Source organism: Ochotona princeps, chromosome 12, assembly GCF_030435755.1.
Source record: "Ochotona princeps isolate mOchPri1 chromosome 12, mOchPri1.hap1, whole genome shotgun sequence".
Classification (NCBI taxonomy): domain Eukaryota; kingdom Metazoa; phylum Chordata; class Mammalia; order Lagomorpha; family Ochotonidae; genus Ochotona; species Ochotona princeps.
Window position 1 is genome coordinate 53,214,088 of NC_080843.1, and position 15,364 is coordinate 53,229,451.

A 15,364-nucleotide genomic window follows, 5' to 3' on the forward strand; every position below is an offset into this window, starting at 1 on the left:
TTTTTTTTTTATTGGAAAGTCAGAGATGCAGAGAGGAAGAGAGACATAGAGGAAGATCTTTCATCTGCTAACCCACTCTCAAAGGCTGCAACAGCCAGAGCTTCGCCAATATTAAGCCAGGACCCTGGAGTCTCCTCTGGGTCTCCCGTGAGTTTGCAGGGTCCCAAGGCTTTGAGCCATCCTTGACTGCTTTCCAAGGCCACAAGTAGGGAGCTGGATGGGGAGCGGGGTTGCTGGGATTAGAATGGTACCCATATGGGATCCCTACATGCGCAAGGTGAAGACTTCAGGTGTTAGGCTACTGTACCAGGCCCTGGAACATCTTTCTTTATAGCACTCAGAAGGAATAAACTCTCAACACTTTGATTTTGGACTTTGATATTTGAATAATATCTGTAAGACAGTAAATTTGTGTTGCCTAAGTCCCCCAATTTTCAGTGCTCTATGATGGCAGGCCTAACAAATGAACAGAGGTACATATGGTTGCATTATCATTTCATATGCCATTTAAATAAAATGTAGCATGTCATCAATAAAATTAATGGACACTCACAGTCAGAGATGGAGTCATTTATAGACACCGTGGCTTTGCTGGGCTCGCCAAGGGCTGCGTTCGTAGGCATACGAAGCACCAGTTCAAAGTTCTCAATTCCCTCCAGCACTGGTTGTCCGAGGTCATCCAGAATGGTAATACGAACAGTTTGCATGTTGGCTCCAGGGGCAAAATCTAAGCTACGACTGATTCCCACATAGTCTGTCCCAGCTGTGCAAGAGACAAAAGGATGGAGATGCATTTATAAATATTTCTTCAAATGTATATTTAATGAAATGCACAAGATTAGTACCTACATTAGTATTGAAGACTTAGAACAGAGATTGGGCCTGAACTTATTATCTAAGGGCTGAATTTCAGGTTAGTTACTTACCTTTTTGTGCTACAGTTTTTTCAGTTTTATTTCAGAAATTTTCTAGTGGAATTAACAAAATCAGGACTGACACAATAAGCACATTAGTTTTATACATGATTTTCTCAGATTAAATGAGGCGACCTCCAAAAAGTTAATGAAAAACACACATTATGAAACAATGACTTTCAAACACTGTTTTGCATCAAGCGAAGCTTATCTTTCAGTTCTATTTTGTGCAAACTTTTTTGAAGTACATTTTTCATAAAAGCTTACATTTAAAAATTTGTTCACATTATCCAATATCTATATTGACTTCCACAATACACCACTTTTAGGTGTCCGCTGACTAATGCAACCCATTTCACTAAAAAGCTAGTATCCCACCTGCTCCACTCCACTTGCCCAGGCAATGAGATGGACTTTTTGTTCTTAAAGCTGTGTGTTTGATCTTTCATTTCACATTTTTCAGACCAGAGGGAACACAGTGTGGATACGTCCATGTGTGGTGGTTCTAAGACAGCTAGTGGATGGATACTTGAACCTGTGAATCAGGCCAAACTCATTATATTGATATAAGCTGTCTGTACTTATATATAGGCTGTTTTTTCCTATACATACATAATTTTGATAAAGCTTAATTTAAAAATTAGGGACAGCAAGAGATTAAGAACAGTAATAACAAAAAAGACCAATCACATGGCAATAAAGCTATGTGAAGATGGTCTCCTCTCTCTTGTGCTCTGTCTCGAAATATCTTATTGTCCTGTGTGCTACTCTAGGGATGCTGATGAAGGATTGCCTATGCGATGAGATGAAGCGATGACCTTGCCTTGGGATGCAATGCTAGGTGGACACATACATGGTGGCTATGTTGTGACAGCTGATCTGATAGCTGGGATGGCTACTGCACTGCCAGTACACACACCAGACAAAGGACTGATTCGGGTCCTGAGCAGGAGAGAGAAGAATGGCCCAGGATTCCGTCATGTTACCTAGAATGTCAACCAATTAGAAATTCTTGAATTGCTTAGTTTTTATTTAATACTCTAAGGTTATGGTGGGATGAAGGTAATTGCAACTCTGAAATGAAATTCCATGGGGACAGGCTATTGTACATCTGTCAAGTAGTTTAGAGTAAAACATTTTTTAGTCTTCAGTCACTACAACCATAGAGACATCGGGTAGTTCATTATTATTACTTCTTTCCTTGTTTTTGATTTTTTTTTGTTCTTCTGACTCTAAATTTTCCTATCAACTTTGCCTCTGAATATGCAAATGTGTTTGAGTATATCTTTCTTTAATTCATTCTATAAAATTTCTTTATTTCATAGCATTTGTTTTCTATTTTTTTCTATTAATGCTTTCATTTCATTTTATTGTCTTTATTCTCTTTTCCTCCTCATCTTTGACTTGAATTTTTGTTAAGAATAATTAATTTGGTTCCATAAAGGTTTACTGAGTACCTACCACATGCCAAGCTCCGTGTTGATTCCAATACAGTTTGAAAGTCAAGAAGTAAGAACAAGTTTTAAAATGCTAGGATTTCTGTTTCCTTTGTGTGATGAATGTGTGAAGTGTGCATAATATGCATGTGTTTATGTATGAGGAAGAAGTGTTGGTTATTTGGAAGAAAAAGGACAACTTGACTCCTATGCCTGCCCTTACCTTTATAAATAAATTTTGGAGCTGTAGAGCTGTGAATAACAGGTAGGTGTGTGCTAGCCTGGAAGGTTCGCATAACAAACCAAAGAAATTTCTGAGGACACTTGATTAAAATGAAGAGGGAGCCAATTAAAAATGCTTACTTTTGTAGTGCCTATCATTAGATTTCTGTGAGGGTGGTCAGTATAATGATTCTCACGCTCATGTCATCATATTCAAAAACGTGAGGTTTGGCCAGAGTTGAGAACCAGTTAGTGAAACGCAGGCATCAGAATTTAGCCTTTGTGTCTTTACATTTCTCCTTTGTCTCTGTTTCATGACCCTTAGCTATAAATAGTAGTAAATTAATTCCGGGTTTATTGTGGGTAAAAATTTCATTCAGCTAGACTGCTTTAAGAGGGTTAGTTGGAAGATTGGAGCTCTAAAGCATTCAATGTCCTGGCAGCTGAACGGCGCAGAGTAACCCAAAGAGCTATCAGGAAGCGCTCACCATCTGCCGAAGGAGGGTCTGTTTTCCGAGATCTCACCATGACACTGGAAGCCTTGGAGAGGTCGGTGCCTGACCTCCACACTCGCACCTCCACGTAGCCGGCGCTCTCATCCACAGAGTACTTGCCGTCCCCGAAGTGGAAGACAGGTGCTGTTAGGAACGCGAGAGAACTCATCACATGGGTTGGTTTGTTTTTTATATGAAACTCCTTTGCTAGAATTCCAAACAAGAGTTACCTGTGTGTTATTGATTTACTTGTTTTGCCATATTGTTCTTTTTTTTTTTCTTTTAGTAAGGTAAAATCTTTCTATTGCACAGGTTTTTTATAGTTGTTAGGCCAAAAGTATCCTTTTTTTGAAAATAAAAATGCATAAAGTAGACTGTTTTCCCATCCTGAGGCGTGGGAAAGTCTGTCCCTCAAATGTGGGATTATAAATGACCTTTACATGCATTTTCTTGAGGTTTTGCTGTAAAAATAGAACCAAATGAGGCAAAAATCACATAAGACCGAATATTTTTAAGTTTGATCCTGCCATTCATTTAATCATCTCCTATCACTGTGGAACAGAGAACAGCAATAAAGCACTTAAAAAAACCTGAAAAAATGGAACTAAGTTTACTTTAGTGCATTATATCATCTTTCAAATAAATAGAATAAATCTTTAAAAGATCCAAAAGACTGAATATTACCCAGCAGTATTTCTTAAAACACAAGGCCATTAGAAAGATGACATTGCATTTCAGAAAATGTAATGGAATTCCCTACAAAACCTACAAAGGGTCACAAAGCCAAAGGAAGTCCATTTTGAACACTGCTTAAGTTAAGGATGCATTCTTAAAAAGTTTTCCTGTCTTAAACAAACTACCTTTACTGAAACTGCAAAAGTTCTTTTTGTCTCTTCATGTGGGGTTACGATAAGCAGCTGCCAGGAACTCCTGAATATGAAACCAGCCCTGGGAATTTTGTTTGCATACTTTGTGGATCAAGGAGTGATAAATCTGTCCACAGCACAGCTCACCTCCTTCCCATCCTTTCAACCTGGACAGTATTAGGGTATGTGAGTGAATGTGTATAGATGAAGGTGTTATCGTATAACCTCAGTCAAAGCAGACCTCACCTACAGCCGTTACATTCCTTACATTTCTCATGCCTAAGCACAGGGCAAAGGTGAAGATGGAGAGCCCAGGGAATGCTACTCTGACCAGATGGCCAAACCAGGCATGCCCGCCTGTCATCTACAAAGCTTTCATAATTATCATAGAGCCTGGATCATCTGTTTCCAACAAGTGAGCTCTTTGACTCTCTTCGCATTCTTGGCAAACCATGTTATTATAGAAATTAAGTTTCTGACTTGTGAGAGTGGGTTGTACAATGCATTAAGGAAGGCCCTCCAATAAATGTGCTGATATATATACATACATATATATATGCATTCAATGTGAGGAATAAGAACTCAATACAGCTATTATTTTTATTTCAGTTTCTCATTTTCATTTCAAAATCTCTAAGCTTTGAATATTATAATTGTTATTGTGATGACAAAACTGTATGCATTATAAATGAGCTAAAGATGCAGCAAGAAATGAATTAAGTTACAGATATCTCTTAAGAAAAAATGGTAAGATATTCTTGGATGAGTTTAATGGGTGCCAAGCAATGGATGGAGAATGTCAATGGTTAGAGTATGTGTAAATAAAATCCAGAATAAATGTTAGTTTGTGTCCTGGCTGACTCAGTTCTGATCTTGTTCTCTACTAACACTCCTGGGAAAACAGTGGAAGATGGCCCAAGCACTTGGGTCCCTGCCACCCATGTGGAAGGCCCCGGTGGAGTTCTAGGCTCCTGGCTTCAGCCTGTCTCTGCCATGACCATTATGTGCATTTGGGGAATGTTTCAGTGGATGAAAGTTCTCACACTGTCACTTGGAATTTCAAAAATAATTTTTTTACTCTTGATCTTGGCCAAAAGGCAGAGAACCAATCAAAATAAAAATTTTAAAAACACTTATAAAAAGAAACACTGGTTAGTTATTGTAACTTGAAATAAATTAGAACAAGCTTATTGAATCCTGTCGTGGAGCTCTGAAACATCCACTCTGCCACTAGTATGGCTGAAGTTCAGGCTTGCTGGGGCAAACATCAGTGATAGGTATTATTAGCTGGAATTGGAGGATAAACGAGGGTTTAGTAAAGCAACACATTCTGTCACAATTACCCCTCATAATACCATCAGGTAGTCGTCCCTCATCACTCCACCATCCTCAGACAGCACTTCAGCTGCCTGCTTATTTCTCAGCAAAGGAAAGCCAACTCATATCCAATGTATGTGAGGATAGCACTCGGGTGGGGGCGTCTTTCATTGGACACAGGAAAGAGCGTGGACTTCATAAGGGTAGGGGAACTCCGTTCTTTATCCTTTCTGCTGTCGCACTTTGAAGTGAAAGGCAAAGATCAAGACACTGACTGCAGCAGAGCCTATTCAAGCTCATTAAACCTTAATACGCTTTTCAAGGCTGGGGCTGATTTACACCTGGCACAGACACGATCTCACTTGTTTTCTACAAACATAAGAGACAAGAAAGTTTGGCAAGTTATATGGCATACACACCTATAAATGAGACAAAAGGAAACTCATTTATGTTTGTTTCCCCTTGGGGGAAAAAGTGAACTCTGTGTGTCTAGATTGATGTTTACAATCACATTTCGTCTTGAGAGATGAAAGGGAGAGGTGACCGCTCTGTGGAGCCAAATCTTATTTACTCACATGAATGTGGACCATCAGTCAAAGAAGCTTTGTAGAATGTATCAACATGTTTGCTTAGAACTGAATGAAATAAGAGCTTCTTATGTTGTCCTTTGGTTCAGTGATGAAAACAACATAAAGGAACCCTCTAAAATTGTTTTCAACTCAGATCTGTTTTCTGAGTTTAGGACCTTGATTAACTCTGTTTACTTAAGCCACTTTGCAAGGGCACCTCACGGTAAACTCCAAACCACAGCTGACATAGTCATACCTGCCCTTCATCCTGCAGTTGGTCTTCCATCACTACAGTTAGCCTACCTGGGGGGTCAGCATCACGTGTTACTTGAATTCTCCGAACAGCCACTTAACCAGACTTTTAAGCAAGGTGTTCAGCACTAAAACGAATTTCAAAGTAACTCCTTTACCGAAAGTCTTCCAGGATTTCAGGATTTTTCTCTTAGAGTCTCTTACAGGATTTCAGGATTGTTCACCAACTCCTTGTTGTGATGTTAAGACAGTACACTACCTGGTCTCAGTTTGACTTTCCAATCTCACGCTCATCCTGTTTCTACTCAATGATCCATTAGAGGGCGCCACTCTGAGCCTTTGCTATGTCGCTGACATTTCTTCAGCCATTCCTGCCGTCTTCTTGTGGGCAACTCCTGGTCCCTGACACAGTAGGAATCACCTTCCTTCTGCATGGGATCCTTAACTCCTCTCCCACAGTCACTGCCTGTTTGTGATAAGTTCCCTTCAGTTTCTGAGCTAAGAGGAGGAAGTAAACTTTTATTCACTGATGTTTCTCTAATGTCTTAGTTAATATTTGGCATTGTTTTTAGTGTGAGCTGACATAACGTAGATTAGGACTCTATTTGATACACGAGAGGGTGGATTACAAGAGGGACCAAGTGGATGACTTAGAGATAAAATGGCCTTGAAAGGGTGCCTTTTGATGCTGGAGACATTCCACAGAGGAAAGGGAAGTGAATGCCATAAACTTAATGAAAAGCATTTTTTCCCTCATTTTCGTTTAAAATACCTTTCTCCCCCCGATTGTCAAGTTAGACATATCTTAGAATTACCCAAGGAGAACGAAACATACAGATGTTGCAGTCTTACCTAAAACTTTATGAATCTGAATATGCAACAGGTAAGTCCAACTACCAGGTTTGGTTGTTTAATAATTTTTTTTTTAAAAAAGGTTATTTATTTAAAAGGCAGAGTTTGCAGAGGGACAGAGGAAAAGACAGTGTGAAATCTTTCATCTGTTGGTTCTCTTCCCAAGGGAGTGCAATGGCTGGAGCTGGGCCGATCCGAAGCCAGAAACCAGGAGGCTCTTCTGGGACTTCATGTGGGTACATGGGTCCAAGCACTTGGGCCATCCTCTGCTGCTTTCCCAGGTACATTATCAGGGAGCTGGATAAGAAGTGGAGCAGCTGGCACTTGAACCAGTGCCCCTGTGGTATGCTTACAAGACTGCAGGTGGCAGCTGTACCTGCTACACCACAGTGCAGGTCCCTAGATTTTTTTTCCTTTTAAACATTTATTTATTCAGTTGAAAGACAGAGAGAGAAAAGAAGGAGGAGGAGGAGGAAGACGAAGAGGAAGAGGAGGAGGAGGAAGAAGGACTTACAGTATGATGCAGTATGTGGCAGAAAAACAATTAGAGAAGGTGATTAGGCAAGAGGTTACTGAAAAGAGCACAGGAACCGCAAGAGCAGAGAAAATTTCCTAGAAAAAAATTGATCTACCACACGACTCAGTCATCCTGCTTCTGGATATTTATCCAAACTGAAGGAAATCTGCACATGAGGGAGTTCTCTGTTCTCCCCTGCTTATATCAGCTCAATTCACAATAGCTAAGATTTGGAATCAACCTAGATGATCATCATTTGATGGCTGTGTTAAGAAAAAAGTAATGTGTGTATACTATGGAATACAGCTCATCTACAAAAAAGAAAAAATCTTTTCCATTTCAACAAAATGAATGCAATTAGAAACCATTAGAGTTTGGTGAAGCAAATTAGTTCCCCAAATACCAATGACCATATGTTTTCCCTGATCATTGATAACTAATACAGAGTACCAAAAATGAAATTTATATAAGTGTACTTACATTTTGGTAATTGATTATTGTTTACACCCTTTGTCTATACTCCTAAAGAAAAACATTTAAAAAATTTTATGTGCAATATGATGACATTTTGGCTTGATTTAGCATTAAGCCTATGATTGTGAAGAAAAATGAAAGTGTATCATTGTAAAAAATAGAAAAAAAAAAGAAGGAGGATAGCAGATGTTGAATGCAGGCAGGAGAGAGGATTGCCATGTGAGAAGTATCACAAAACTTGGTTCCTTATACACAAAGAACTAAAAAAAAAAATCTGCTGGAGAGAAATGATCTTGTCTATTTCAGTGTCTTTTTTCCTATATATTTTTTGTTCTGTGACCATCTTAGTTTTTCCCCTTGACTTTATTAGTAAGCAAAACAGATTAAAAACTATTTCTTCTTGGCTTTGAAAGACTTCCCCCATATCATTAATATACTTGTTAGGGAAAGAGATGACTATGCTCAAATCAAGATAAACATTTCAGTGGATGAAAATGGAAAAGTCAGATGCTGAAAGAAAAATATCATTTTTTTCTTTTATTTGTGGAAGTTTATGTACATACACAATACTATATATACATGTATATGTAGAGAGAGTATAGATTTTGTGTATACCTTATCATGTAGACACTGATCATTGTCATTGTCATCGGTAATAGCAATCTCTTGCTTTCATGAAAAAATAGTAAACATATGTATTGTATTAGATCTACATTTGATGTAATTGTTGCAAAATGTTACAGATCGGTGAAATTTTAAAACTAAAAAGCTAAACTCATAATTAAAAAGACAGTGTTGTCGTCAGAAGGAGAGAACACAGCGGAAATTTAGAAACTGAACACAGAGTAAGAAAATATTCATAGATTAATGAGAAACTGAATGAGAAAGTGAAGAAAAAAGGAATAGTTCTTAAATAAAAATTCCAAGTGTATCCAAAATGAAAATAAACCTAAGTGGGTTAAATTTTCTATTTAAACCCACTTTTACATTGACTTCAGAACCAAACCTATACGCCACTTATAAAATACAATGGACAGTATGGGCGCCAAGGACTACATCCCATCTGCCAAGGAGACCACAGGGAATTGGAGTGCCCTCGCAGGCCGAGAACTCTGAGGCCATCCATTCCCTATCGGATCTCCCACATGGGATGGAAGAAACCCAGATCCTTCCACACAGGATCTGATGTCATCGGAACAATAGCCAGGAGTCCTGAGTGGTCCTCAGAAACAGAAGAACAGTAAACTTCCTTTGGGACTTGGGAGGGGAGCTTTCTCTGGTCCTTACTTAGTTCCAACTTTGGCTCCCCACCCTCTCTTGCAATGACCATCAGGGTCGCTCCAGAAGCCCCCTCCAAAAAAAACTTAGATCAGATAGACAGAGACCAATAAGGAAAGCTTAAAACAGACAGGAAACAGTCAGCTTGGACTCCCATATACCTAACTAGATAGGACACAAAGATTAGTTACTCCTTATTAAGGTACTGAGGATTTTTCTGCACACCCCTCCTAAAACTGTTCTGTTCCTCAATTGTTAACAAATGGCTTGTTTAGGGTATAAGCCTGTTTGGACTATCCTAAATTTCACGTAGTTCAGTAGAAATCATGCTTGAATACTTTAAGCTGCTAAATATATAAATGAAAATAGACATGAGACAGCTGAATAGTACCATTTAACTATTTTAAGGTGTATAGCACCCGGTTGTGTATAAACTATAAGTGAGATGTCAATGAAATAGTCACAGGATGTGGTTAAGAACTTGCATTTTCTAACATATTGGTCACTTGATACCATGTCAATTAACCTCATGATGTTGTAAATTGTTGTTGAAGTTGTGTAATGGTTTTTCATTGGAGGGGATGATATTCTGCCAGCCCTACTTTCAGACCAGGGATGGTTTCCCAATGAAACTGTTGAATTTATCTGGACAATAAGATGCTGGACTCTCTGCATGGTCCATGCCCGCAATGAAGGAATCATGACTGGTTATGATCTGCAACAAGGTGGAGGAATTCAACGTGGGGGGAGGGTTTGGGGAGAGGGTTTGAGGGGAGGGTTTGGGGAGGAGTTGGGGGAAATCCCAGAGCCTATGAAACTGTGTCATAAAATGAAATAAATGTAGTGAAAAAAAGACAATGGAAAACAAAACTACACAAAAACAAGAAAAGCTCAAAGATATGAAAAGTATCTATTAGCTAAACAGAAACAAAAGCAACATGATGTTGCCATATTAATAGTTCAAACATAACTTATAGGAAGTCTAACAAAGGGGAACTCTGTACAATAAAAAGTACCATCTAATAATATCATATAATAATCTGGAGTTTATATTGAAATGGACAAAGAAAGATGGACAAAATTACCGGAAAATACTAACATGCAGCTCTAGTGGGTTTCCTATTGTATAGACCTCATGAAATCATACAGCAAGCAGAGAAATTTAGTAGAAATCAAAAGAATAACTTTAACATTGTCTAATGCATATATGTGTTCTTATAGCTCCACTGCCCCACTACAACCAAAATTAGGATACAAAGTAAATGAAAACTTCCACAGATCTATACCAAAAACTTACTACTAAATCGAAAAACTAGAGATGTATAAACAGATCTCTGAAGAAAAACGTACATCCTTCTATATATCTTCACAGAGAAATGAAAATTAAAACAATGGTGGAATACCACGTAATACAATACTTAAAACCTTGGAGAGTTCAATAATATGGAACCAGAGGTCGTCTCAGATGCTGCCTGTGAAAGTGTACATTCAAACAATTCGGTGAGGCTAGTTCTGGAAATATCTGCAAAAAATGAGCTTGTTCACCTGATGTGACCTAGAAATTCTATATTTAATGTTTTAGAGAAGTTCCATATATATTTACCCAAACATCTACTATAAATTATTTATTTATATTTACACAGCAAGGTGGAAGAGTAAAATTTGTCTGTATGTGTCAAAATAACCAGAACATGCAAGTATAATGCTTTTCTAAATAAAGAAAGAAACACATACCTAATTTATGATTATTGATGTTTCTGAGGACTGTGAGAGTCGAACAGTATTAGAGCAGACTTTTGGGCTTGTTGTTGTAACATAGTGTGTAAAGCTGCTGCTGGAGACACCAGCATCCAATATGGAAATGTCTTTGTGTCTCAGCTGCTCCTGCTCTGATCCAACTCCCTGTTGATGGGCTGGGAAAAGCAGCAGAGGAGGTCCTAGGTATTTAGGCCTCTCCCAACCATATGGGTGACATGGAGGAAGTTCCTGGCTCCTGGCTTTGGCTTGGCCCAGCCTTGGCTATGTAGCTATTTGCGGAATGAACCAGTGCATAGAAGATCAATGTCACTCTTTCTCTGGCTCTCTCTTTGTCTCCCACATTGCTCCCTGTGACTCTGATTTTCAAATTTAGAAATAAATCTTAATTGGGGCTTTCATTTAATGTGTAGTGTTTGAGTCCTTCAGAAGATCTGAAGCAACTACGGAAAGGACCAATGTGGATTGATTATACATACAGCACATATGATATGCAGTTATTTTTATATCTTGGTGACATTTTTTGCACTATTGTTAAAGAATAGCATGGATAAATGATTCAATTTTATTAAAATGTGTGCATTTATTACGGAGGCAATGACAAAAGCATACTGCTAACTACTTACTACTTATTTCAGGGGGGAGTAATTATGAAGACATTTTGTCTTCTTTGTGAGACATTTTCATTTACATTATTTGTAACAATTTAACTGTTCTATATAGCAAGAAAAACAAAAACAAGGAAAAATTCTGATGAACTCCCTCCTTTAAGTACCGTGTTAAAAATAGCTTTAAAGAACTCAAACTGAGTCCTTAAAAAAACAAAACAAAGCAAAAAAACTGTAAACATACAAGAAAACTTCAAAAAACTGGAATTTAAATATGCTTATTTTAGTTAAAAAATTGAAGTCTATGCATATTTTCCTTGGAATACATATTTTCCACAAACTTTTTGAAAAGCCCTTATGCATCCCTTAATGAAGACTCCACATTTGGCCTTCTAAAAACTTTTGCAAAATTCTTGTTGCAAAATTAAAGTTCAAATGTTTATTTAAAGGGATATTTTAAATGTCTGCATCATTTTACAGGCATGTTTTGACATTTCTTTTCCGTGCCAGCTACGGTTTTGCCAAAGAGAGTAAAGAAAAGTTAGTGCATGCTTAGAATACTGATAATTTAACTACAAGACTGTCCCAGGACATTAGTTGAGAATACATGGAAAGCCTCGTTCCAAAAAAGATAATGTTCCCAGGGATTCCACTGTCAATTTCATATCATTCTAAAAGTCTCCCTTTTCTTTTTTTTTTTTTTTTTTTGGAGGGGAAACACAAGTTTAAAAATAAAATTTAAATGTCACAGTCATCAACATTTTCTACCATCCAGTCTCAGATGCAAAGGGTTCTATGTTCACCAAATATTGTTGCATTGTCAGCCTTTGAGGAGAGTGTTTTTTGAACTTATATTTCTAACCTGTATCTCATATCATATAGTGGCGAGGTGGGGAGCAGGGAGAGAAAGCAAAACCAGGTCATTACCTACTAATTGGTTTCTCAACCTAAAGGGATGGAACTTGATTTCCTAAGCACTTTTTTTTTTTAATGGCAAAGATCCCCAAATGTTGTCTCAGATCTGCACTACAAGTCCTGAAGGATTTTTAACAATGTATATTTCTAGAGCTCCTCCTCAAAATAAAAATAAAAAGTTCTGAGAGTCAACCATTTTCTTAGGCCAACCACCAGCATACTGGAGTCCAAGAATCAGTTGTGCTGTCCTTCAGTTTGTTCTGGAGCTCAGAGACCACTGGTTGCACCAGGTAACAGCGGCTGTGTTGCTATGGTTCCAAACATGATGCTGCCAGAGGACAGTGACTCAGAGCAAAAAAGCTGAGTTGGGCCTTGCAAAAGAAGCTGAGAATGATGGGCAACAGCGAGGGAAAAGAGCATTTCAGACAAAGGGATGAAGAGACAGGAAGAAAGTTCTGAGTGACAGGTGGATTGTGAAGTCATGTGTCTGATGTGTCTGAGAAACAAAGATCTCTGGGAGGGGGTAAAATGTAGGAGGGGGAAATGTTGACAGGCAGGCTGTGCAAGTCCTTTCAGTCCATGCTACACTAGAGCAAAAAGGAAGCACTGAGGGTTTTTGAGCTAGCTGTGACACAAGCACAAGTTGGTTTGCCAAAGAGAACTTCAGCAGCAGGCTGCAACTGCTGGAAGCAGGGTGGAGCTAGCTGTTAGGGAATGTTTCATGGGAAAATGTTGTCTAGAGAAGCAGTGAGTAAGGTCTTGAATGAGGGTAGTAGGAGAGAGAAGGCTGAAAATCCAGATTTGAGAAGTGCTTTGGGAACAAGGTGATGATGCTTTTTGATCCATTACAGGTGGAGAATAAGAGGAGAGTGTACACTTTTCAAGGGGCAAATGAAGAAAACAATAGTTCCAGAGACACAATGGTTGGTAATGAATCACAGATGGAAGGTAGTCAGATTGTTTGAAATGGGTAAAATAAATACTTTCCAAACTGTGTATCTGTGTATTCCAATTGTATGCTTCAAGTTCTAGATCCTATGGTCTTGACTCACGTAATCAAAAAATGATTAAATGGGGCCACACTCTGGCTTAGCTGGCTAATCCTCTGCCTACAAGCACAGCATCCCTATGGGCACCAGTTTGTGTTTCTGGCTGCTCGACTTCCCATCCAGTGCCCTGCTCGTGGCCTGGGAAGGCAGTAGAGAATGATGCAAATCCTTAGGACTCTGCATTTGCCTAGGAGACCTGCAAGAAGCTCCTTGCTCCAGCTCCAGATCAGCACAGTTCCAGCCGTTGCAGCCATGTGAGGGAGTGAACCAGCAGACGGAAGATCCTTCTCTCGGTCAACCTGCCTTTGCAATAAAAATCATCAATAAATAAAATCACTGACAAAAAATACTGAACTCTATATTAGTGGGGGAAAGCACCATAGTGGGTATCAAAAGTAGAGAAGAATGATGAGTCTGCTTTACTAATGTCTCCATTTATTTGATACTGCAGTATCAAAGTACTATGCTGCAAATGACATAATAGTCACACTTCACTCCTGTATTAGATGAAAAAATGAGGAATGATAGATAAGTTCGCCATAGGTTAATAAAAACATGTGATGTATTTGTTACAAAATTCAATTAGAAAGACTCATAGGGTCATTTTGCCATCTTGGCCTGCATGACCTCCATTTTAGACTTCTCTGTGTCATCAGATGCTGAGTACTAAGGGACACAACATGCAGGTGTCAGAAACTCTACTACCCAAGGCAAGGTGGTGTGAGCTTTCGCACAGTGAATTGTGCTATGGAAATCCTTTCACGATAAACTAGCTTTTCCTGGAAAGGCAAGCTCTGTCCTATCCCCACTAAACTACTTTTTAATACTGTGGTCTTATCACCTAATGTGTCTGGCCTCAATTCTTCATTTGCAGAACTGAAGCTAGTGATAGGACTTGCTTTATGTTAAGACTGAATTATGTAGCCAGTGCTTGGATCTGTGCTGGGTGTGTCATAAGTTCTCAACAGGCATTCGTAATCACTGTCATGAAATGCAGGCCCTCCCTAATTTCTTTATGTATTTTGTCACAGCTGAATGTAATTTGTAAAACTGAATGTAACAATAGACACTACGCAAAAAGATGACTTGCTTATGAGAAAGAATAATTCTCTACATGTATTTAATTAGATATAAGATCTGAAAATGAGATAAGTATCTATCAAGAGGAGATAAATATGTTATTACCACACTACAGAATATTAGATAGCCATTAAAAGAATGATTATGGATTGTATGTATTAACATGATAGCTATTCTTAATATATTATGTGAAATAAGTAATTATAAATAATATGTAAAAGAAGCAATCATAAACACCATCATTTATTGACTACTTTCATTACTGAATGACTAAACTATTCTAAGTGTGCTTTCTCTTTATCTAAAACCCGCTTAATTTTTCTAACAGTTTTTTTTTAAAAAGATGTGTTTATTTGAAAGAGTTCAAGAAGAGGGGGAGAGAGAGAGAGAGCCCCTCCACTATGGCTTCAACCCCCAAACGGAAGCAGCAGGCTGGGTCAGTCAGGATCCTACAACTATATGCAGATCTCCCTTGTGGGTGCTAGAGGCCAAGGGACTTGGGCCTTCTTTCCAGGGAACTGGGTAGAAAGTGGAGCAGCTGGAACATAAACCGGCACACATATGGGATGCCCGTTCTGTAGGTGCAGGCTTAATCCACTTTGCCAAAAAACCAACGCCCTCTAACAATGGTTTGAGGCAGGTACTGTTAGAATCACTTCACAGATGAGGCAGCTGTGTTCCAGAAGTTCAAGGTCAATAGCTAATAAATGTGGAATAAGTCTAATGGTCTGCCTCTAGGAAATGTGTCAGTTGCCACTCTGTGCTA

General features: G+C 38.6%; 1 protein-coding gene across 1 annotated transcript in view; it reads right to left on the reverse strand.

Annotated features, from left to right (window-relative positions):
- FREM2 (FRAS1 related extracellular matrix 2) overlaps window positions 1–15,364 on the reverse strand; it is a 159,465-nt gene that overhangs the window by 32,220 nt on the left and 111,881 nt on the right. Inside the window, exons 7-8 of the mRNA XM_004577506.3 lie at window positions 3,061–3,210; window positions 554–763 (exon numbers count right to left, since the gene is read on the reverse strand). Coding sequence (XP_004577563.2) covers window positions 554–763; window positions 3,061–3,210 — 360 coding nt within the window. The remainder of the gene's footprint in view (window positions 1–553; window positions 764–3,060; window positions 3,211–15,364) is intronic.